This window comes from Myodes glareolus, chromosome 9, assembly GCF_982192425.1.
Source record: "Myodes glareolus chromosome 9, mMyoGla1.1, whole genome shotgun sequence".
In the NCBI taxonomy this organism is placed as follows: domain Eukaryota; kingdom Metazoa; phylum Chordata; class Mammalia; order Rodentia; family Cricetidae; genus Myodes; species Myodes glareolus.
Window position 1 is genome coordinate 78,489,762 of NC_142034.1, and position 25,141 is coordinate 78,514,902.

The 25,141-nt window shown below is 46.3% G+C and overlaps 1 protein-coding gene across 1 annotated transcript in view; it reads right to left on the reverse strand.

Moving 5' to 3' along the window:
- The window catches only part of Adam19 (ADAM metallopeptidase domain 19), a 94,108-nt gene that overhangs the window by 65,551 nt on the left and 3,416 nt on the right, over positions 1-25,141 (reverse strand). The window contains exons 2-3 of the mRNA XM_048435948.3: positions 24,189-24,274; positions 20,262-20,332 (exon numbers count right to left, since the gene is read on the reverse strand). Of these exons, the coding sequence (XP_048291905.3) occupies positions 20,262-20,332; positions 24,189-24,274 (157 nt within the window). The remainder of the gene's footprint in view (positions 1-20,261; positions 20,333-24,188; positions 24,275-25,141) is intronic.

The following is a 25,141-nucleotide window of genomic DNA, read 5'->3' on the forward strand; positions in this document are numbered from 1 at the left end:
ACTGTTAAAATTTCATTGTGAGGGACTAGAGAAACGACTTGGTGGTTACTATCCCTAGTTGCTCTTCCAAAGGACCCACGTTCAATACCCAGCACCCACACAGTAGCTTAAAAACCATCCATAATTCCAGTTCCGGGAAACCTAGTGCCCTTCTTCTGGGCTCTCTGGGTACTACATACACGTAGTATATAGACATGCATTCAGGTCAACGGTCGCGTGCAAATAAAATAAAAATAAATGAGTAAACTCTGAAACACTAATATTAATTTTAAAAGACAAGGTCACTGATATATTTAGTCAATATATCATAACAACATTTTTATGATCATAAGTGCATATGGAAACATAGTCCTAATATTCTCTCACACTCAGCCATACACAAGTGAAATGGTACAGCCCTCAGGAAGATAGCAATGGAGGGAAAAGTGTGATTTATCAAATTTTTAAAGAAAATTTAAACATAACCACCACATGATCTTATAAAACTATTGATAGTTACCAATCCTATAGAAACTTCTACCAAGTACTTAAAGTGTTCACACACCTATTACTGTAGCATTATTTGTAGTAACAAGAAATCAGAGATTTGATTCTTCCTTAACAGAAAAACAGAAAGTTTTGATCCCCCATAATCACTATGGACTCCTATGTCTTCATTAAGAAGAATAAAATAGGGCTGCGTAGTTAGGTAGCGGGTTACAGCACTGGCTAACTGCAAACATGAGGACCTGAGTTCAAATCCCCAGCACCCATGCAGAAAGCCTGGCAGCGATATGAATGCCTGCAAACCCAACACCGTCGGTAGAAAAGAGTAAGAACTTCCTGACCAGCCAGCCTAGCCTGAACAGCAAGCTTCCAGTGCAGTCAGAGACCCTACAAAGTAGAAGATAATAAAAGTTAGCACCCAAAATCCTTCCAGTTTAGAAACGAAAGAAAGATGCTATGTTTGAAAGAAAATGCCCGCCAAAGGGCATGGCACTATTTGAAGGAATGACTTTGTTAGAGAAGGTGTGGGCTTGTTGGAGGAAGTGAGTCACTGTGGGGGCGGGGGCTTCGAGGTGTCCTATGCTCAAGCAATTCCCAATGTCACAGTTCACTTCCTATTCCCTGCAGATCAAGATATAGCACTCTCAGCTCCTTCTCCAGCACCGTGTCTCCCTACAGGCCACCATGTCCCACCATGATGATAATGGGCTCTGAAAATGTAAGCCACCCCAATTAAACGTCTCCCTTTAGAAGAATTGCCGTGGTCGTGGTGACTCTTTACAGAAATGGAAACCCTAACTAAGACATCCTATAAAGTGTAAGACAGAAGATGGCACTCAACATCCTGCTTAGGCCTTCTTATTTATATACATGGATTCATGCACTCATACATTCACCTGCACTACTACACACACAACATATACCAATTGTAGAACACACATGCTCATGACACACACACACACACACACACACACACACACACACACACACACAACAGTACAAATGGGTTAATGTGGAAAAATCCTGATGACAAATGTCTTAGTTTGCTACCTAATTTCTGTGATTAAGACCATAAACAAAAGCAATGTGGGGAGTAAAGGGTTAATTTCAGCTTATGCTTAGAGTACGCCATGAAGGGAAGACAGGAACCTAGAGACAAGAACGGCAGCATAGACCACAGTGGAATGTGCTCACTGGCTTGCTCTTCATGGTGTGTTCAGTTGCTTTCTGATACAGCCCAGGACTGCCTACCGGGGGTGGTGCTGCCATAGAGGGCTGGGTCCTCTCACATCAATTATTAATCAATAAAACGCTCCACAGGCCAATCTGATGGAGGTAATTTTTCAGTTAAGCTTCCCCCTTCCCATAACTCTAGTTTTTACTAAGTGGACACCCAAATTAGCCAGCACAGCAAATAACTTTAAAGTACAAAATCATATTTTAAGTACAATCTCATTTTTTAAAAAACCCTAAAACTTTAATAATTATATAGCTTTAGCCTAAAAACAGTATCAATTGTCTTGATAACCCCCATGTTGTATTTCCAAGTGAAATAATATAGGTCATAAACTCAAGGGCCCAGTGGGACTCCCTTTGGGTAAATACACAGAGTTAAACAAATCGATGACAAACACGAAGTTCACGGTAAGTGCTCAGTCCCTGGGCTGTTTGTTGTTCTCTGAAGGTGATGAAGGGATCCCCACAGTCCGGAACAGCCTCAGCTTCTCCCAAGTCCCCAGTTTCCCTGAGCTCTGCAAAGGTCCATGTGAGGCCACCGGGCAGTTGACAGCTTCCTCCCATTCAGTTTTCCCTGGCTCCCAATGAAGGGCAGCCAGAAGAAATAAGCTGGAGACAAAAGACGAGGTGCACATCCTTCCTGGCTATGCAGGCAGCCCTGGCTGCGGGCCCAAGGAAGAGACAGAGCCGGAACTGGAAAGCCAATCCCAGCCGCCTTATTGGGCAGATTCAGGCCTCACCGTGAGGTCCTCCAGACTGATTCTACAGGCCCAGAGAAAGGTACAGTTGGGCCTACACAGGACACAACTGTTGCATTGCTTGTTTGAGATACAGTTAGGTCAAACTGGGCATGGCGGGAGAGCAGAAGTGAGCTTCCTCCCGGGGGCAGCGGGTTTTAAGGTCAACTCTTGTTACATTGAGGAATCAACTCTGGGGAATTCCCTCTTACATCATTCTGCACTGTTTTTCTGACCCTGCAAAATACAAACAATAGCAGCTATTTATTGCCCTCTCACAGCACGCCAGGCTCTGAGAGTTCCTTAGGGGCCAGCATGTTACTGAATTCTATGCATGGCCACCGCTATGAGCTCCATGCTATGGATAAGGAAAGTGAGACTTGCAAAGGTTACGGGACTTGGCAGAGCTTACACCTTGTCTTAATGTCTCTTCTTGTTACTCTGACAAAAATACCCTTAGAAAAGCAACTGGAGGAAGAAAAGATTTTATTCTGGTTCACAGTACAAGGGGTGCATCCATCATGGTAGAGAAATCAAGGCACGGGGAGTTTGCAACCATCACATTTAAGAAAATAAACTGGAGACAAAAAAAAATTGTCCCTGGGGCTGGAGAGATGGCTCAGCAGTTAAGAGCATTGCCTGCTCTTCCAAAGGTCCTGAGTTCAATTCCCAGCAACCACATGGTGGCTCACAACCATCTGTAATGAGGCCTGGTGCCCTCTTCAGGCATACACGTAGACAGAATATTGTATACATAGTAAATAAATATATTTTTTAAAAAAGGAAAAAAGTTGTTCCCATCACAAGAAAACCAAGGACAATGAACGCACGTCACCGCTTAGCTCTTCCTTTACTAACACAGTTCATAGGGAATGGTGCCACTCATGGGTGGGCCTTTCCACCGCAATACAATCTAGATAATCCCCCATAGGCACACTCAGAGTCCTGTCTCTTAAGCCATTCTAGACTCAGGCAAGGTGACACCCGCCATCACACACCTACAGAGACAGAAGGAGCCAGGCTCTGCCCCACGCCAGCCTGTATTACTCCCATTCCCTTACACTGGCATTCGAATTCTAATTAGGGTTTGAGAAGACAGAAGGCGTGGTGTTTGGAATGGGAATGGTCTCCACAGGCTCACATTGGGGAAGGATTAGGAAATGTGGCCTTGTTGGAAGAGTGTGTCACTGGGGTAGGCTTTGAGGTTTCAAAAGCCCACACCAGACCCTGTGCTGCCCTAGCTCACTCTTTCTGCTAGCTGCCTGGGGATCAGACGAGAATTGTCAGCTACTGCTCCAACACATTACCTGCCCAGCTGCCAAGTCAAATGCCTGCTATGATGACTATGGACTAACCCTTGGAAGCTGTAAGCAAGTTCCCAATTAAATCTCTCTCTCTCTCTCTCTCTCTCTCTCTCTCTCTCTCTCTCTCTCTCTCCCTCCCTCCCTCCCTCCCTCTCTTTGGTTTTTCGAGACAGGATTTCTCTGTAGCTTTTGTAGACCAGGCTGGCCTCGAACTCACAGAGATCTGCCTGCCTCTGTTTCCCAAGTGCTGGGATTAAAGGCGTGTGCCACCACTGCCTGGCTTTAAATGCCTCTTTTCAAAGGTTGTCTCTGTCATGGTATTTCATCACGGAACAGTAACTGACACAGAAGGAAAGCGGAAAGACACAGTAGACGTGGTATGCTCGTATTAACCAAGAAGAGTTCAAAGCATACCGAGCCAGGGAAGGCAAAATAATTCCTTGGTTAAGAGGTTTGAATCATAGGGTGCAGGGGACAGTTTAACCAGTAAAGACCCTGCTGGACAAGCATGAAGACCCGAGTTCAGTCCTCAGAAACCATGCTTTTAACAGCCACACATAGGTGCAGGGGCACAATTTTGCAATCCCAGTGCTCGGGAAGTAGAGGCAGGTGGGATCCTGCGGCTCTCTGGCCAGCCTGGCCTACTTGGTGAGCTTCAGAACACAGGCCTTGCCTCAGAAAAGCAAAACAAAACAAACAAAAAAAACCAAGATGTCCAGAGGAACAACACCTGTGACTGACCTATGGATTCTGCACTCACCACATGAACATGCACAAACATGTATCTCTGCACACCAAGAGGAAGAGAGACAGGCAGGCAGGTGGGCAGGCAGGTAGGAAGACCCACAGACTGACTGACAGACAGATTCACAGCTATCTCTTCACCTCTCACCCAGGTGACCTTGAAAAAATTAGACTAATTCAGGAACCCCTTCTGCAAACAGACCAACATAGGTCCCTATATGCATGCACTAACTGTGGCGGTGGCATTGAGCAGCTATGTAAAGGCTGCAGACGGGGCCTCTGATGCAGGCGTCTGCAACACTGGTGATGACTCCTCTGCATCCCTCCGTTCCCTAGCAGAGAGGCTGTCAGAGAGGGTGTCACGGAACTTAGGCAAGACTGAGAAGCAGCAACCACAACGGCTTTCTCAAGATGTTTTGTTCTTGTCAGTTTCTCACTGGCAATGCCTTGCATCATCAGGATTCTCAGAAAGTATGTTCTAGGAGGAAGCGGTAGACACCGGCATGGATGCCCAGCTAGAGGCTGATGTAGGAGCATCAGTCAATGAAGGGCATTCTGGACAACTTAGTATAAAATCCTTTCTCAAAATAAAAAGTAAAAAAGAAGACTGAAGGTACATCTCAGTAGCTGAAAACTAGCCTGGCATGGGAGACTCTAAGTTCAGTTCCTAGTAACACACACACACACACACAGAGAGAGAGAGAGAGAGAGAAAGCCTGGCATGAGAGGCTCTAAGTTCAATTCCCAGCAACACACACGCACACACGCACACACACACACACACACACACACACACACACACACAAGCATTCTAGCTCCCTGGGGACCCTTAGAAGGACACCTGACCAAGTTATGAACGCAGTAGACTGTCTGGCCCAGTCACCTCACAAAACCATGCCTACCTAATGCCTATCTAACACCTCACCTTAAGGGGTTAGGATTTCAATACACGGACTTGAAAGAGACATAAGCCCCGAGTCCGTGACGATCACACAGCCAGCTTGTGCACAGTGCAGTTGAGACTCTGACGTGCACAGACATTCTATCAGACATTCTCCACTTGTTCCGCACAACAGCGGAACTGTAAAGTGAAACAAATCTGTCTGCGAGCTGCAGTGGGAAGCTACATCCCAGAACTTCCAGGTCATTCCAGGGCAAGGCACCTAACCCGGCACTCAGGATTCTTATGCGCTCACGCATCCATTCATTTTCTTGGATGGAGTCAGATTGGTTCTATTCTTCATATTTCCCACCCCCAAAAAAATGTCCTCAAAAATTCTCAGATACCCACAGGCAGCTCTCATCAAATTCTGTCCTCCCCACCCATCCATCCAGCTGCTTCCTTGGCACCAAGTCTCACAGGATTAACTGCAGGGAACCGGGAGCCCAGCTGCATGCAGGCTTTGCGAAAACATTTTGAATACTTGAGATCTGCCAAATACTTGGTTAAAGTGGGAGATCCTTTAATTTCTTGGGCCATGTGTATTTTAAGTGAAATGTAATCCATATGTCTGCAATTCATTCAAATGCAACTCGGCAAAGCCCACTCTGCTAAGGGCACTGGGACACCAGCTAAACCTTTCCCAGCATCTCATTGACCCAGGATTGAATTTTGTCAACAACCAATGAAATTTCTGATCAGAGAGGGCCAAAGAGAGGTGTCCTTTACCCTGTGTCAGATTCAAAGTCTGTCCCTAGTGTGAGAAGACACTGGGATGGTGGAGCACGCTGGCAAGCGTACTATGCTTGGCTCTTGTTTGAATTAGCTGAATATTTCTACGAGAACTCCATGTAAGAAAAGTGTGGGAATGAGAGAGATGTCTGTTGACGAAAGCCCTCTGCCTGATGATTGGCCACTGCTGTTTCTTTATACCATCCAACCAGAGCCAGAGGAAAGGAAGACAATGAGAAAACTGCTAACAAATGGCTGTTAGCTGGTGTGGTGGTGGCTCACGCCTGCAATATCACTTCTCAGGAAGCAGAGGCCAGGGGATTGCCATGAGTTTGGTGACATCCTGGTTATCGAGTAAGACCCAGACTTAAAAAAAAAAATAGAAAGGAAGGAAGGAAGAAAAGAAACAGGAAAACAGAACAATGCCGAATGACTTCATTTTCTAGGGCGACTCTAAAGTTTCAGGACAACAAAGTTAATCTCCTTCCCTATGGTATCTGAACTGTGAAGAAAACACTGTCAAAAAGTCACAATGGATATTAAGGCCCCTAAAGCTCTCACCCGTGCAAAGCCATGGGGGTATTTAAAGATATTTAAACTCCCAAAGTGCTCTAAGTGCCCAAGTTCTTCTTTAATAACGACAGCACAGAATGGCACAAATATCTGTTATTTTTGATGAGCCTTGTACCCTTGGGATCAAAGGATGTCGCTCTTCTTTCCGTGTTGTTGCTGTGTTGTGTTGTTTTGGGTTTTTTAATTGTTTTTTGTTTTTTGTTTTGCAGCAGGTTTTCACTATGTAGCTCTGGCTGTCCTGGAGCTAGCTCTGTAGACCAGGCTGGCCTCAAACTCTCAGAGATCCATGCCTCCCAAGTACTGGTATTAAAGGCCTCTGCCACCACTGCCCAACTGCCACTCCCTTCTTGAGACCAAATCTAAGTGTCCCTATGGTTTGAACTCAAGGTGGGAGGGTGTACTCAAGAGAGGAGAGTTCTAAAGTACACTAGAGTACAGAGTACACTCGGGAAATGGGAGGAGAGGTCAAGGCCACAGGTCCTCCTGGGCCTTCTTTTGCTTCTCATTTGCTTCTTTTGTTTGTTTTTGAGACAGGGTCTCCTATAGCTCAGAGAGCCTCAAACTCAGTGTAGTCAAGGACGACCCTGAACTGCTGACCTGCCCTCCTTCACCTCTGGCATTACATTACACCTCTGGATTACAGGCGTGCACCACCATGGTCAATCTACACCCTGCTAGAAATGGAATTCAGGGCCTCACACATGCTAGGCCAGCACTCAAGGAACTGAGTTACGTACCCAATCCTCACTTGTTCTTCTTGAAGGTGACCTTGTGATTTTTTCCACGGGCTCACTCGGTCTTGGGGTGAACAGGTCAGTGGACCCTCTCTTAGAAAAAGCAACCAAGAGGGAAGAGGGCCCACAGCTCCCTAGAGAAGTGTGTTTCCTAGGAGTCCATCTCTAATTGTGTAGCTCATAAGGTTTGCCAAACATAGTCCCTAGGTTAATGGCTGTCTTTGAACAGGGGGTAAGTCACAGGGAAAAATATTATGGATGCATGCCACCAAATTACAGGCTGTGAACAGCAGCCTGTAATTTCTACCCTGTAATTGCGTCCTGCTCTTTCTGCTGCTTGAAAGGGTGAGTCCTAAGCTAACAGTTCACCCCAACTTCAAGGACACGGTTTGGGGCACGGCTTCTCATCATCCTGCTGCCCTCCGTGGGGGGCAGGGGGGCCTCCTGAAGCCGGAACTTCCTATGTCCATGTTCACAGTGCCCTTTAAATAGGTAATACAAGAAGACTCTTGAAGCCCAACTCAGACAAAAAATCCAATTTTATACAAGAGAAAGTTGAGGCTGCGGAGAGCGGGCAGGTGTGCCCGCCAACTGCACATCATCTCCCTGAGTGGATGTGTGCGTCCCAGGTGACGGCCTCCCAACAACTCTGCAACGTTTCCAAATTATGCAGCGGGTAAATATTAGATGTCGTAAATAACATCACAGCGCTTTCCCGATACAGAGTAGCGGAGTTTTCATGGCAGTCAGGTGTACATAAAAACGCTGCTGTAAAAAAGGAACTCTTTCTAGGTAAAATCTCTTTTCTCAGGGCTGAAAATATGGCTCGGAGGTTAAAAGCACCGGCTGCTCTTCCAGAGGACCCAGGTTCAAATCCTAGCACCCACATGGCAACTCACAACTGTCTGTAACTCCCTTCCAGGGAATCTGGCACCACCGAGGATACCATGCACACACGTGGTGCTCATGCATACATGCAGGCAAAACACCCATGAACATACAAACAAAATAAATATTCTTTTAAAATTTTCTTTTCTCCCCCAGCTACCCTAGGAGTCTGTGTATCCACTTCCCTGCGACTGCTCATGACAGGATCCATGTTCTCATAGGCACAGGAAGGGTCTAGAAAATCCCCACCAGGCAGCACTGAGCTCTCCTTGTGAGCAGGAGGCCTTCACTGCTTTGTTGACTTGGCACGGCTGTGGGTTTTACAATGAGCATGTCCCGGTTGTGCCATTTGCAAACAGTGGAGAAAGAAATAATAACAGCTGTCCTTTACTGAGTGTGCAATACAAGCAAGACACCGAATTAGACCCTCTATGCCCACCACAGCACCCCAGCCTCCTCGTGGCTCTGTGAGACAGGACGGTGATTACAGGACTGGGTGAAGGGACGGAGGCTTAAAGACACCACGTAGTTGTTAAGTGGAAGAGCCAGCATCTGAGTGCAAGACCCAACGCGAAGCCATGTGCTCACTTTCTCACAGGGGTCATTTCTTTTTTTTGCCAGTGCTGCACAGAAAGGGCACTGTGACCAGTCACGGGGAGGGCACCGACTTATTATCCTGGGCTGCTTCAAAGTGGAGAAAATGCTGCCCAGGCTGCTGACTCTGCTAAAGTCCCCGTCTGCCACGACCTATCTCCCGGCCCCTCCCCCTGCTCCTCTGTCCTCACCATTCTTGGCAATGATCTCTCCATGTATGAATTCCATTAAAGGCCTGCTCATTGCTATTTCGGGCTGTGCATTAGCAGCAGGACTTTGATTTGATGGGAAAAAGCCAGACACCTCAGAGTGATGAAAAACAAATTTCAATATCCTCCCCGCTCACCATTATCCCAGAAGCCCTTGCCCACAGCTCCTGGGAGGCCAAAGCATCCAACGTGTGGGGATGCTGAAATCCTCCCCATCTCCGGGACCTCTGAACTTGACTATTCCCTCCTGAAGACCGGCTCCTGTTTCCCTCCTTCAGGTCGCCACTCCAAATCCCCAAGGTCATTCTTGAATACTGTTTATCAACAGCTGCTCCCCACCAACACCCGCTGCTCTTCCTGAGCCCCCAGTGTTTTGCTTCCTGTATATGGTTCTTCCCATCGGATACACTGTACACTAACTGTTCTCTTGCCGTTTTCTCCCCACTACGCTGGTAGAGTTCGATCCCCCAGCACCTACACGTTTCATGGAACGTCACAGGTGACAACAGGTTGGACAAACAAAAGAATCTACCAAGAGGGTCAAGGAACTAGAGCTTGGGAAGTTTCTGAGCGCAGGGCATATCTATGCCCTAGATGCCACTGCAAGAAAGAACTAACATAGTAACTTGAAAACTCAGGGAAAAAAAAAAAAACATCTCGCCGCAGAGCTGTTTTGAATCTAGGCTGGCCGGCACTGTGAATGGGAGGGCTTGGGGAAATAAACGCACCAGGAAGTTGTGTGCAGTTGGAGTCCATTCAGCTCAGTAACACGTGTGCACAAACAAAAAGTCCCATTTGGATGAAAATAGCAGGAAGTCCTTCCCCAGGGACACCTGGTGAGGTCACAGGCCTTGGCTCTGCTACTTTCATCCTGGTCAAGTCTCCAGCCTCCAGAACTCACTGGGGCCAGGAACCATATCTAGACCCGCAGGCCTCCCTGGGAGTTGTTGGCCAGGCCCAAACAGCAGGGCACACCTGTGAGAAATCCCCAGCGCTTCAGTAAGGGTATTAGAAGCCACAACAGGGCCTGCTCAGTAAAACCTTGCCTTCCCGAGCCCAATCCTAGAAGCCACATTAAAAAGCCAGTACTGGAAACAGGTCCTTGTCACCCTAGAGATACAGGAAGATCCCTGGGACTCTTTGGCTAGCCAGACTGGAGTGAACTCCAGGCCAATGAGAGATCTTGTTTCAAAATGAGGTAGGCCGCGTTCCTGAGGAGTGATACCTGAGGTAATCAATCCCCGCAACCGCTGAGCCTAGGCGCACGCACACACGCACGCACGCACGCATGCATGCACGCACACGCACTTAAAAAGAAGTTTAAAAAGATCATCATACCCGATATTCCATGTGCTCACATCATCCATCCCTCACAACCAGCCCCACGAGGTGGCCGTGACTACTCTCGTCTCCGTCTCAGCAGCTGGCCCTGAGTCACGTGTCACAGCTTCAGGTCCAAGCCAGCAACACAACCAATTTCCTCTCAGCCTCTTCACACACTTGCTGAGAGACTTTAGGCAGGAGCCTGTGCCTTTCCAGGCTGAGGTTTCTGTACCTGTGCACGAGACTGCAGCATCCCGTGGCCTCTGAGACGGCTTCCTGGCCTAACTTCTTGAGATCTTTTGCAGAAATCCCAACACAGAAGGAAAGAACAAGGACTGATGATCCCCACCCCCACCCCACCACCTTGGCTGATCCAGCTAGGGATCATCTGCCCCTGACCGCATCATCAGTTCAACTAGCCGGAGGAAGATTAAGGGTAAGCTCCATGCGGGGTAAACCACACAGACACAGGTGACAAGGAACAGAGCCAGTGAGGAACAAAGGAGATCCCTGAGAGAGACCCAGCACAAGCGAGCCTGCCCTGGGCCTTTTTTAGGATCACAGCGTCAAATTCAAAGAGAAGCCCTGAACAAGGAGGCACTTCCCACTCCAGGAGCCCAGGCCTATCCCAGGGAATGAAAGAAACATTCTGGCAAGCCAATAGAACGCCGGTTTGGCTCAGGGGCCCAACATGATGGCTATGCTCATCTTCCTGGTGTGTCATCTTCCTGGTGTGCTGAAAGCCAGTGTCCCAGAGGCAGAGGGAAGAAGGGGACAGAGCGAGCCCTGTGTTATGTAACAATTTCCTCCATGATAAACTCCAGCTCTTTAAGACATAGGGTGCTTGCTCTAGAGCAGTGGTTCTCAACCTGTGGGTCACGTCCCCTTTTTTGGGGGGGGTCACAGATCAGATACCCCGCATGTCAGATATTTGTATGATGATTCTGAACAGTTGCAAAATTACAGTTATGAAGCAGCAATGAAATAATTGTATGGTTGGGGGTCACCACAACATGAAGAACTGTATTATAGGATCGCAGCACTGGGATGGTTGAGAACCCCTGCTCTAGAGGGGGTGAAAACATCCCATTCTGCTGGGAAGTTCATTAAACTCAAGAAGTAAACAACTAGAGGCGGTGAGTGCAAAGGGACTGGAGTCCTTTTGTTCTGATAGCCGGCCTGCAGCAAGCCAAGACTGCAGGCAGGGGCACCTCTGACCAGCGAGGGGATCTGATCCTGTGGAGGGGTAAGTGTATTGTTCCTGACCGCCATACAAGGCCGGTTAGGGAACACACAATATTCCCGCCATCCTTATCTCCCTGGCTACTCCAAAGGGGCAGCTTCCCCCAGCTAATCCCTCTCTCCTGCAATGCCATCCCAGCTTTCTGCCTGGAACCCATACCCTCCCCTCTCCTTTTTTCGGGGCTTAAATTCCTCCATCTCAGCCGGGGTGGGCACCGCGGGCTAGGTCAGGAGGTGAGTGCAAAGGGACTGGAGTCCCTTTGTTCTGATAGCCGGCCTGCAGCAAGCCAAGACTGCAGGCAGGGGCACCTCTGACCAGCGAGGGGCTCTGATCCTGTGGAGGGGTAAGTGCATTGTTCCTGACCGCCACACAAGTCCGGTTAGGGAACACACAATATTCCCGCCACCCTTATCTCCCTGACTACTCCAAAGGGGTAGCTTCCCCAGCTAATCCCTCTCTCCTGCTACGCCATCCCAGCTTTCTGCCTGGAACCCATACCCTCCCCTCTCCTTTTTTCGGGGCTTAAATTCCTCCATCTCAGCCGGGGTGGGCACCGCGGGCCAGGTCAGGCGGTGAGTGCAAAGGGACTGGAGTCCCTTTGTTCTGATAGCCGGCCTGCAGCAAGCCAAGACTGCAGGCAGGGGAACCTCTGACCAGCGAGGGGCTCTGATCCTGTGGAGGGGTAAGTGTATTGTTCCTGACTGCCACATAAGGCCGGTTAGGGAACACACAATATTCCCGCCATCCTTATCTCCCTGGCTACTCCAAAGGGGCAGATTCCCCCAGCTAATCCCTCTCTCCTGCTACGCCATCCCAGCTTTCTGCCTGGAACCCATACCCTCCCCTCTCCTTTTTTTGGGGCTTAAATTCCTCCTTCTCAGCTGGGGTGGGCACCGCGGGACATACAGGCGGTGAGTGCAAAGGGACGGAAATCCTTTTGTTCTAATAGCCTGCCTGCAGCAAGCTAAGGCTGCAGGCAAAGTGATTCCTGGATAGCAAGGGGCACTAATCCAGTAGCAAAAGACCCAGCGGAGGGAAGAGCCATTGGAGAGCATCTGAAGGAAGAGATGGGCAGGCGCCAAGGCAAGAATTCCTCCCACAATCTGAAAAACAACACGAAAACACCAGATCCCAGCGATCTTATGACAAAAGGACTTGAACACTCTATACCGGAAGAAGTGGAAAACAGTGTCATTATGAAAGCAATAGAGTCTCTTAAACAGGGTATGAATAACTCACTTAAAGAAATAGAAGAGAAATATAACAAAAAGATGGAAGAAATGAGTAAAGAAATGGAAGACAAATATAACAAAAAGTTTGAAGAAATAAGTAAATTCGTAAATGATACCCTGGGAAACCAAGAAAAAACAATCAAACAGGTAATGGAATCAGTTCAAGAATTGAAAACTGAAATGGAGGCAGTGAAGAAAACACAAACCGAGGACCGGCTGGATATGGAAAATCTAGGTAAACAAACAGAGACTTCAGGAACAAGCATAACCAATAGAATACAAGAGATAGAAGAACGAATCTCAGATTATGAAGACACCATAGAGAAAATAAATGCCCTGACCAAAGAAAACAGCAAATCCAACAAATTCTCATCACAAAACATTCAGGAAATATGGGACATAATAAAAAAAACCAAATCTAAGAATAATAGGAGTAGAAGAAGGAGAAGAATTGCAGACCAAAGGTCCAGAAAATATATTCAACAAAATTATAGAAGAAAACTTTCCCATCCTAAAGAGTGATATTCCTATGAAGGTGCAAGAAGCATACAGAACACCGAATAGACTGGATCAGAAAAAAACATCCCCTCGCCATATAATAATCAAAACACAAAGCATTCAGATTAAAGAAAGGATATTAAGAGCTGCAAAGGAAAAAGGTCAAGTAACCTATAAAGGTAAACCTATCAGACTTACACCAGACTTCTCTATAGAAACCATGAAAGCCAGAAGGTCCTGGATAGAGGTACTGCAGAAACTAAGGGACCATGGATGCAAGCCCAGATTAATATACCCAGCCAAGCTTTCATTCACTATCAACGGAGAAAACAAAATATTCCAGGATAAAAACAAATTTAAACAATACGTAACTACTAATCCAGCCTTACAGAGAATATTAGAAGGAAAATTACATCCCAAGGAATCCAACATTGCCAACACTGACTACAATAACTCAGACATCTAGCGACCCTTCACTAGCACAACTCAAAGAAGGAAAACACATACACTCTACTACCCCCAAAAAAAATGACTCGAGTCAACAACCACTGGTCATTAATATCTCTTAATATCAATGGACTCAATTCACCTATAAAGAGGCACAGACTTAGAGATTGGATACGAAAACAGGATCCAACATTCTGCTGTTTACAAGAAACACACCTCAACCACAAAGACAGACACCTACTCAGAGTAAAGGGTTGGGAAAAGGTTTTCCAAGCAAATGGACCTAAGAAACAAGCGGGTGTGGCCATTCTAATATCTAACAAAATCGACTTCAAACTAAAATCAATCAGAAGAGATGGAGATGGACATTTCATACTCATAACAGGAACAACTCATCAGGAAGAAGTCTCAATCCTGAATATCTATGCCCCTAATATAAAGGCACCCAGTTATGTAAAAGAAACTCTTCTAGAACTCAAGGCAGTCATCAAACCACACACGCTAATAGTAGGAGACTTCAACACTCCTCTCTCACCAATGGACAGGTCAATCAGACAGAAACCAAACAGAGAATTAAGAGATTTATTGGAGGTATTGAATCAAATGGACTTAACAGACATCTATAGAACACTCCACCCAAATAGGAAAGAATATACCTTCTTCTCTGCAGTTCATGGAACCTTCTCGAAGATTGACCACATACTCGGTAACAAAGCAAACTTCCACAGATACAAAAAAATATTAGTAACCACCTGTGTCTTGTCAGATCACCATGGATTAAAATTAGAATTCAACAACAATGCTAACCCCAGGAAGTCAACAAACTCATGGAAGTTGAACAGTCAACTACTAAATCACCCCTGGGTCAAGGACGAAATTAAGAAAGAAATTAAAGACTTCCTTGAATTTAATGATAACAAAGACACAACATACTCAAACCTATGGGACACTATGAAAGCAGTACTAAGAGGAAAGTTCATAGCAATAGGTGCCCAAATAAAGAAAACGGAGAAAGCACACATTGGAGACTTAACAGCACACTTGAAAGCTCTAGAAAAAAAAGAAGCTGATTCACCCAGGAGGAGTAGAAGACTGGAAATAATCAAACTGAGGGCTGAAATCAACAAAATAGAAACAGAGAAAACAATCCAAAGAATCAATGAATCAAAAAGCTGGTTCTTGGAGAAAATCAACAAGATTGACAAACCCCTAGCCAAACTAATCAAACGGCAGAGAGAGAACATGCAAATTAATAGGATCAGAAATGAAAAGGGGGACATAACCACAGACACAGAGGAAATTCAGAGAATCATTAGATCTTCCTACGAAAGCTTATATGCCACAAAGTTGGAAAATGTAAAAGAAATGGACATTTTTTTAGATAAGTACCATATACCAAAGTTGAACCAAGAACAGGTGAACAATCTAAATAGACCTGTTAGTCGCAAAGAATTAGAAGCTGTTATCAAAAATCTCCCTACCAAAAAAAGCCCAGGACCAGATGGTTTCAATGCAGAATTCTACCAGAACTTCCAGGAAGAGCTAATACCTATACTCCTTAACGTATTCCACAATATAGAAACAGAAGAGTCATTGCCTAACTCCTTTTATGAAGCTACAGTTACCCTAATACCAAAACCACACAAAGACACAACCAAGAAAGAGAACTACAGGCCAATCTCACTCATGAACATCGACGCGAAAATTCTCAATAAAATACTGGCAAACCGTATCCAAGAGCACATTAGAAAAATTATCCATTATGATCAAGTCGGCTTCATTCCAGAGATGCAGGGCTGGTTCAACATACGCAAATCTATCAATGTAATCCATCATATAAATAAACTGAAAGAAAAAAACCATATGATCATCTCACTAGATGCTGAAAAAGCATTTGACAAAATTCAACACCCATTTATGATAAAGGTGTTGGAGAGACTGGGGATACAAGGATCATACCTAAATATAATAAAAGCAATATACAGCAAGCCGACAGCTAACATCAAACTGAATGGAGAGAAACTCAAAGCCTTTCCACTAAAATCAGGAACGCGACAAGGCTGTCCACTCTCTCCATACCTCTTCAATATAGTGCTTGAAGTTCTAGCAATAGCAATAAGACAACATAAGGAGATCAAGGGGATTCGTATTGGAAAGGATGAAGTCAAACTTTCGTTATTTGCGGACGATATGATAGTTTACATAAGTGACCCCAAAAACTCTACCAAAGAACTCCTACAGCTGATAAACACCTTTAGTAACGTGGCAGGATACAAGATCAACTCCAAAAAATCAGTGGCCCTCCTATATACAAAGGATAAAGAAGCAGAGAGGGAAATCAGAGAAACATCACCTTTCATGATAGCCACAAATAGCATAAAATATCTTGGGGTTACTCTAACCAAGGAAGTGAAAGACCTATTTGACAAAAACTTTAAGTCTTTGAAGAAAGAAATTGAAGAGGATACCAGAAAATGGAAAGACCTCCCCTGCTCTTGGATTGGGAGAATCAACATAGTAAAAATGGCAATTCTACCAAAAGCAATCTATAGATTCAATGCAATCCCCATCAAAATCCCATCAAACTTCTTCACAGACCTTGAGAGAACAATAATCAAGTTTATATGGCAAAACAAAAAACCCAGGATTGCTAAAACAATCTTATACAATAAAAGAACTTCTGGAGGCATTACCATCCCTGACTTCAAACTCTATTATAGAGCTACAGTATTGAAAACAGCTTGGTATTGGCATAAGAACAGAGACGTCGACCTATGGAATCGAATAGAAGACCCAGATATTAACCCACAAACTTATGAACAACTAATTTTCGACAAGGGAGCTAAAGGTATACAATGGAAGAAGGAAAGCATCTTTAACAAATGGTGCTGGCATAACTGGATGTCAACCTGTAAAAAAATGAAAGTAGATCCATATCTATCACCATGCACAAAAATCAAGTCCAAATGGATTAAAGACATCAACATTAATCCGTCCACTTTGAACCTGATAGAAGAGAAAGTGGGAGGTAGTCTACAAGATATAGGCACAGGAGGCCTCTTCCTAAGTAGGACCCCAGCAGCACAGACAATAAGAGAAACAATGAATAAATGGGATCTACTGAAGCTGAGAAGCTTCTGTAAAGCAAAGGACACTGTCAGTAGGACAAAAAGGCTGCCTTCTGACTGGGAGAAGATCTTCACCAACCCCTCATCAGACAAAGGTCTGATCTCCAAAATATACAAAGAACTCAAGAAACTAGGCACTAAATCTCTAATTAACCCAATTAAAAAATGGGGGTACTGAACTTAACAGAGAATTCACAACAGATGAACTTCGAATGGCCAGAAGACACTTAAGGTCATGCTCAACCTCCTTAGCGATCAGGGAAATGCAAATCAAAACAACTTTGAGATACCATCTTACACCTGTCAGAATAGCTAAAGTCAAAAACACCAACGATAGCCTATGCTGGAGAGGATGTGGGGTGAGGGGAACACTCATCCATTGTTGGTGGGAATGCAAACTCGTGCAACCACTGTGGAAATCAGTGTGGCGGTTTCTCAGGAAACTGGGAGTCAACCTCCCTCAGGACCCAGCAATTCCACTCTTGGGAATATACCCTAAAGATTCCCTAACATACTACAAAAGCATTTATTCTACTATGTTCATAGCAGCACTATTTGTAATAGCCAGAACCTGGAAACAGCCTAGGTGCCCCTCAATAGAAGAATGGTTAAATAAGGTGTGGAACATATACACATTAGAGTTTTACTCAGCGGTAAAAAACAATGACATCTTGAATTTTGCATGCAAATGGATGGAAATAGAAAACGCTTTACTGAGTGAGGTAAGCCAGACCCAAAAAGAGGAACACGGTATGTATTCACTCATTAGTGGATTCTAACCATAATTAAAGGTCTTTGAGCCTATTATTCGTGATCCTAGAGAAGCTAAATAAGAAGATGAACCTGATGAAGATTATTTACCTATCCACCAGGAGGTAGAAAATAGACAAGAGTCCCAGGTAACCTCGGGTGCATGGGGGGGTGGGTGGGTTGATGGAAGGGGAGAGGGTTAGAGAGAAGGGAGTAGGGGAAGAATAGGGAAAGCTCGGTGGCCTGGAATGGGGGGGGAGGTAGGAAGGATGAATATGGGATCAGGGAAGAATATATTTCAACTAAGGGAGTCATTTTAGGGTTTACAGGAGACTTGATTATATATGGGATCCCAGGTCCAAGGAGAGATCCCCCAGATTGTTCTCTGGACAGAGGAGAGGGTGCCTGAATCGGCCGTGGCCCATAACCATACTGATGTATATTTTGCTTATCACCATACATCCTTCATCTGGCGACGGACGGCGATACAGTCGGAGACCCACATTGGAGCACCGGACTGAGCCCCCCGAGGTCCAAATGAGGAACAGAAGGAGGAAGAATATGAAAAACGAAATCAGTACTGCGAGGGATGCTATCACCTACTGATACAATGGAACGGATCTAATGAGAGTTTACCAAGGCCAGTTGGACTGGGACTGAATGAGGAAGTGATCTAACGAGATTCTCGGAATTTGGCCGGATTCTCTGAATGTGGCTGGCCTGAAGTCTTTCTGAAAAGCCATTGACAATGATACTGGGACCTGTTTCCTCTGCATATACTGGATTTTGGGGATCAAGTCTGTTTGGACACTCACCTTCCTGGACCTGGAGGGAGGGGGGAGGAACTTGAACTTCCCACAGGGCAGGAAACCCTGACTGCCCTAAGGGACGAAGAGGGAGGAGGAGAAGGAGTGGGGGGAGTGGGAGGGTGTTGGGAAGAGGGGCGGAAATGGAAACTTTTATAATTTAATAAAATTTACTTAAAAAAAAAAAGAAGTAAACAACTAGAGGCTTCCAGGAAGTCCCTGAAACTGACCAGAATCACTAGGTCCCTCCCTCCTCAACTGTGTATAAGTAGTAAGGACTACCTCCCTCCCAAGGCTCAGTCCCACTAGCCATCCGGATGAGGCTCAGAGCATCTGAGTGAGCGGCCTGCAAGCAGCATGCAATGAACTCCAGACTTCCAGCTCTCATGAGTTGCTCCCCATGTTGGGCAGGCCTCAGTGAGGCTGCTATCTTTTGAGTCACGTCTGTGCCTGGAGGTAACGCTTCACCCCTGTTACTGTAAGTAACCCCAGTAAAAATTACTGGTTCGCAGAGTTGGATTTTGGCGGCATCCTTACTTTAGTCTACCACTGGTAAGCAGATGTTTCTTCGCCTCTCCCCAAGAGTAGTTTCATACAGCCCCCTGTCCCTGCACCAGTGAGCTGCCCCTTCACCACACTGGGGACTCCCCTGATCCTTTTCTGTCCGCGTCCAAAGAGCCCAAATTTGGAATAAACCCTTCTTCTCCCTTTCTACCCAGGCCAAGCAGCCATTCCCACCCTTTAGGATGGGGGAAGGCCTTGCTCTGGCCCTTTCTTGGCTGCAAGACTTCCATTACTCATCAGCTTCCAGGGTGTCTTGGAGGCTGCCAAAGCGGACGGGCACCTCTCCAAGCCAAGCATCCTTATCTCCAGCGTCTGTGTGGATGATGAAAGCGGGACCATTGGTGGGGGAATCTATCGAGGCCCTCGGAGTCCCTGGCCAAGTACAGAGCACTCTAGGAGGCCGGGTGGACTGGGGCTGAGGGAAGAACGGGCAATCAATTGATGGACACAGCCAGGCAGCGTCGGCCATTCATCCCCCTCATCCATGAATTGAGACGGTTATACCGGAAGGCAAATCAATGTGGAGATTTTTCTGAACCAGGCCACCGCCCAGCATGAATGAGGTTAGGGAAAAGCAGGACCCGTGGAAGGCAGGAGGCTTTGGGCAATGCACTTCTCAGCAGAATCTTGGGTAGATGAAAGAATCAGGGTCAGAGGTGCCAAATCCCTGCCCAGCCTGCTGCTTCTCCCCGTCTTCCTCTAATCGCCTTCACTTCCTGCCTTGTCCTGGCTGGAGCAAGGACAGCAGCTGCCTCCAGTCCCTTCCCGCCCTTAACCACACACACACACACACACACACACACACACACACACACACACACACACACGCCTACAGTGAACTCTAAGAAGCACCGGAAACACAGCCTAAGGAAATCCAAGCAGGATGTGAAGCAGCCCAGCAATCTCCCAGCGACCAAGAGACCAAGGGAAAGCTCTGTCTTGGCACGATGCCCCACAAACGGACCAAGGATGGAGAGCTTGGGGACCAGGCCACTAAACTTCTTCCTTCCCATCTGTGACACCTGCATCAGACTGGCGTTGAAGGTGAGTTAGCTGCGTTGTATGAGACAAAAGAAGGGAGCCATTCACTTACTCATTCTTCTCCAGGTCCAGGATCAGTTCTTGCCCCTCAGCCGTGACCCTGAGCTCCGCTGTGAGTGGATGCTAAAAACAACAAGGAAAGGATGTCAGTTCCTGGAAGCAGGGACCGAGGCTCCCAGGGCCCAGCACCAGATCTGACTCCACGCCAGCACAGGGATCCTCCGGAAGCCTGCGAGGAAAGGTCATTAGCCTTTCCAGCCTAAGCTTGAAGTGACCTCAGTCCCAAAACAACTCAGATCGTCCTCCATCTGCTTTCCCTTAAGAAGCAAAGGAGAGAAACTCAAGCTGACGTTCAAGGCTGAGCAAGTGCATATGCAGTCTGGTGATGGCTGCCACAGGGAGACTTGATCCTCAGAAGTAAATTACCTGGAGGGTCAGACCCAGGGTTGATGCGTAGGCTGACATCTGTGCTCCTGTGAACCTGGACATGTCAACAAGCCTCCCTACTTCTCTGTCTCCTCCTTCCTCACCTGGGGTGTTAGTAACCAACATTACAAGGATCCTTAAGGGCCGGATGAGAAAATGAAGGTAAAGAATGTTTCATGGTGCCCAGTTCAAAAGAAGCTCTCAATATCATATTAGCTATCATCTTAAAAAAATGCTGAAGGGCCTTCTACAGGGTGAATTCTTGGATGAGAAAATGAATGTAAAGAATGTTTCATGGTGCCCAGTTCAAAAGAAGCTCTCAATATCATACTAGCTATCATCTTAAAAAAAAATGCTGAAGGGCCTTCTACAGGGTGAGTTCTTTCATATTTTGTTTTATTTTATGTGAGCCCTCAATTTGGAAACCCCAGTCATCTCAGGGGTGCCAACAAAGAGTATCACAAATTAGGGTTTTATAAGTACAGAAGTAAATGTATTTTAAACAAACAGAAGCAATTTACTGATGGCCAGACACACCATACACCCAGTACAGATCACCTAAGACATACAAATGGCCAGCAAGCATGAAGACTATGTTGAAGATCACGGGTACATGGGTAAAATCCCCCTCTCCCCATGCAAAGAAAAAGAACAACATTAAAAAAATAGGATATCCTAAACAAAATCAAAATGTAAATCACAATGTACATCACAGTGGACACTCTCAGATCCTATGCCTGAGAATTTGCACTGAAACCAACTATCTGAAAAATAATTTGACAGTATGAACCAAAAGGTTTTAAATGTGTAAACTAACTCAGCAATATAAGAGTGTCTTTGAAAGGAACCAATGAGACTTACTACTTGCATTTTTAAAAAAATTTTGCTGCGTACGTGTGTGCTATATGCGCAAGTGTGTGCATGCGCGCATGTGTGCATGTGTGGTGCGTGCATTTGTTGGAGATGAAACCCAGAACTTCAAACTACAAACTGAGCCACACCCACAGCCTAGCCTCATTCCCTTTCTTAATTCCTGCTCCTCTCATTTCCTGCTGGGATCTGCGCATTGGACTTTGAGATCACCAAGACCTCTGATGATCAAATGCCTTGTGCAATGCCTACTTCACCCTGTTGCCTCATCTTCAGAAGGGCTTGGAAGCCAGGATGCAGGGAGACAAATGGGTGCCCAGGCACTTTCTCTAGAGGCTCCACGTCTGAGGCCCTGACTCAGCACAAGGCCAGTGCCTGCTGTGATTGCCGCCCCTTTGTGGTTTTGCCCTGGGGACTTCTAGTGTAAGAGCCCTACCCAGTCACAGGGAGGATCAAGGACACACAGCCCCAGTGGGCATTTGAGAACTCCAGCAAATCCTTACCTAAGGGGCAGGCACTCATGTGACAGCCCACACAGAAACAGAAGGTTGGCACGGTGCAAGTGATACCATGTGCCCCACACAGACACACAGCCTGCCACATGAGGGCTCGTATTTATTTTTGTGTAGGTAATCCAAAAATACTTCTGTTCCTGGAGGGTGCTCAGACAGGCTTAACTGTTTCCAGGGAACAGTTCAAGCAAAACAATGAAACTGCGTTTCTGTGAAGCTTCCCTTCCAGCCCTACTATAGACGGCTTTCCCTCCTGGAATGCCAATACTGCCGGAAGAAGGGACAACATCATGCCTCCTGGCAAGTATGTGAAGGTGCCCACTGTTTGTACTTCCCCGAAAGAAGGACCCAAAGTCCTTTCTGTACAGGGTGAAGTTATACAGACCTCCATCTCCACGCCATCTGAGAAGCTTATCCTATGTGCATGAATCATCCTAAGACATCTGTATCAGAGCCCATACATAGTCAGCGTGTCAGGAACGACTAATAAATCAGTGAATTACCCACATGTAAGCAAGAAGCAGTGAATCAACCCACACTCTTTCTTCTCTTTCTCTCTCTCCCCTCTCTCGCACATTCAACAAATATTTATGGTGCCAGGCACTGAGCTGACTATCCCTGCTGAATACAATGAGCCACGCTCTGGGCAGACAATGGCTGGGAACAAAGACAGGATCTGGTCCTCCACTTTGTTTCTCAGGCCCTTCCTGAGGATGCCCAGCATCCAACATCTGGAGGGAACAAAGGGGCCTCTATAAAAAGTATCATATCCATTCTTCGGCAATAATGGTGATGGAGAAAATATCCAAAACCTTAAATTTAATAAGAACAATCTGCCTGAGGATGGTCATCAATGAATCTGTCTAACTGCTCCCGAGGCTATTTTCAGACTTTCCTACTTTAGGACGAAATGAGTTCATACATTCCCCCCCCCCTTTGCTTTCAGGGTAAAATGTTCCCTTCTTTTATTGTCCTGAAATTTCTCTGTAAGCCCCCTTCTTGTGCCCAGGCTGGTGAACCGGGTACACGTCTGTATGACTCTGCAGTAACTTAAGGAATTCTGGGAATCTGTTTATCTTTCCAGATTCCGAGGCCACAATTGTCCAAGTCTTCCCTGACCCTTCTTTCCCCAGCTTTAATCTTGTTCCTATCTGTTGCCCAATAAATTACAGGCCATTTGACCCCCTCAGAGATCATAGAAACCAGTCCTTCAAACCGGCATGGTAGTCTGTCCCTGTAATACTTGCACTGGGAAGGTGAGGGAGGAGGGTCTCAAATTCGAGACCAGAGTAGGAGATGTAGCAAGACTCTGCCGAGAAAGAGAAAGTCAGCACTTTTCCAAAACTCTGTTCCTCTTTATTCCTATTAAAACTGATTTTATAAGTGAGGAAGTGCAAGTCATCCGTAAAGCAGAAGGTCCTGAACTACTGCCACGCAACCATCAGTCTGCCTTCTCTTCCTCGTCACCCCTAACTCGGGCATTCAGAACCAGAACCAAGAACACCCAGGGTTCTCCGCCATGTTCCAACTGCCTTGATAGCACCTGTGCATCTTGCTAATGTCCTGGCCCAAGGAACCCGTAGGGCTTTCTAAAGATATAGAACCTAATCCGAGCACCCTAGCCCGCCTCTTATTAAGTAAGCTGAGCACGGTGGCATAGGCACACCTGTAATCTCAGCATTTGAGAAATGGGGATGGTCATGCTCAGCTACATAGTGAGTTAGAAGGTAACCTGGGCTCCAGGGGATCCTGCCTCAGAAAACAAAGCAAAAATATCCATCAAGATCCGTGACAAAATCACATTCACACTAAATCTGTGACAGTACTTTTTAAAGATTGTGTGTGTGTGTGTGTGTTTTGCCCGCGTATACATCTATCTGAGCACTATGTGCATGCTGGGTACCCTTTCAGAGGCCAGACACCTCTGGATCTCCTGGAACTGGAGTTACAGATGGTTGTGACCCAACTGGAAACTGAACCCCAGTCCTCTACAAGAGCAGAAAGTGCTTTTAACTGCTGAGCCATCTCTCCAACCCCAGTCCTGTCACTATTACTGTGGATTTTCAGTTCCCCAACTAAAAGGGCTTGGGAATGGTCTACACACTTGTCATACAGTGAAGGAAAGCCCCTGCTAAATATCCCAAACTGACAGAGCTACTTGGAAGGCTTACCTTTCCTCGCCTGGGGTTTTCTGAAGTCCGCCACTGAGGTATTATGAGTTCATGCTGTTGCTGGGGGCTGCCTTCTTTGCTTCCATCTGCCAACAGAAGACAGCACAACCCTAAGAATTCCAGACCTCCACAGCTCAGACCCTCAGTAGCAGGCACATCGCTCGAAACCCAAGTACTGCTCCAGACCCCTTCTGAGGTAATCCTTGCTCCCTGGAAAGTGTTCCCGCCCAGGAGTGTGGTGTCAGGAGACCTGCTGGGCTCTACTGTGCCCTAGTGACAAAGTGATCAAGACAGCAAACAGGGTCTGTGTCCTTGCCAAGAGACAGGAAATGAATGAACAGGCATTCTCAGGTGATGCTAACTGCCTTGGAGGAAAATAGACCATGTCACCGGATAAAGGGACACCTAACAGGAGACCTGTTTTAAACAGGATGGTCAGTACTGATGGTGTTTAACTGAGACTTCAGGAGCCAAAGGAAGATAGTTGTGGGAAAAAAAAAACAAACTAGGGAAGAGCAAAGAGTGGCAAGTGCAGAAATGGGCTTGGCCTTGAAAAGAAACAAGCAGGAAGGGGAAACAGTCTAATAAGTCAGAGGACATCAGTAAATATGCCAAGTAAGGAAGGGAGACACTCTAGTAAATCAAAGGATGTTGGTAAGAAACATGCCAAGCAAGCCAGCTGGGGGTGTAATGACACAAAGGCATGAAGAGGGTCTGGGTTTTATTTTAAGTAGACTCAGAAGGTTCTGGATGTCTTAAAACACAGGAGCAATAGGATCTGTATTAGTTTTGTTTTCAAAGATGACTCTGGGCAGAGAGTGGAGGGTGGAGGTAAGGATAGAACAGAAGCAGCAGGCAGGTAGCAAGGCTGAAGGCACACAGGAGCCCTGGTGAGAGGTGACGATGGCTCCCACTTGGAAAGCATCCTAGAGAGTAATGATGTGGTGAGATTC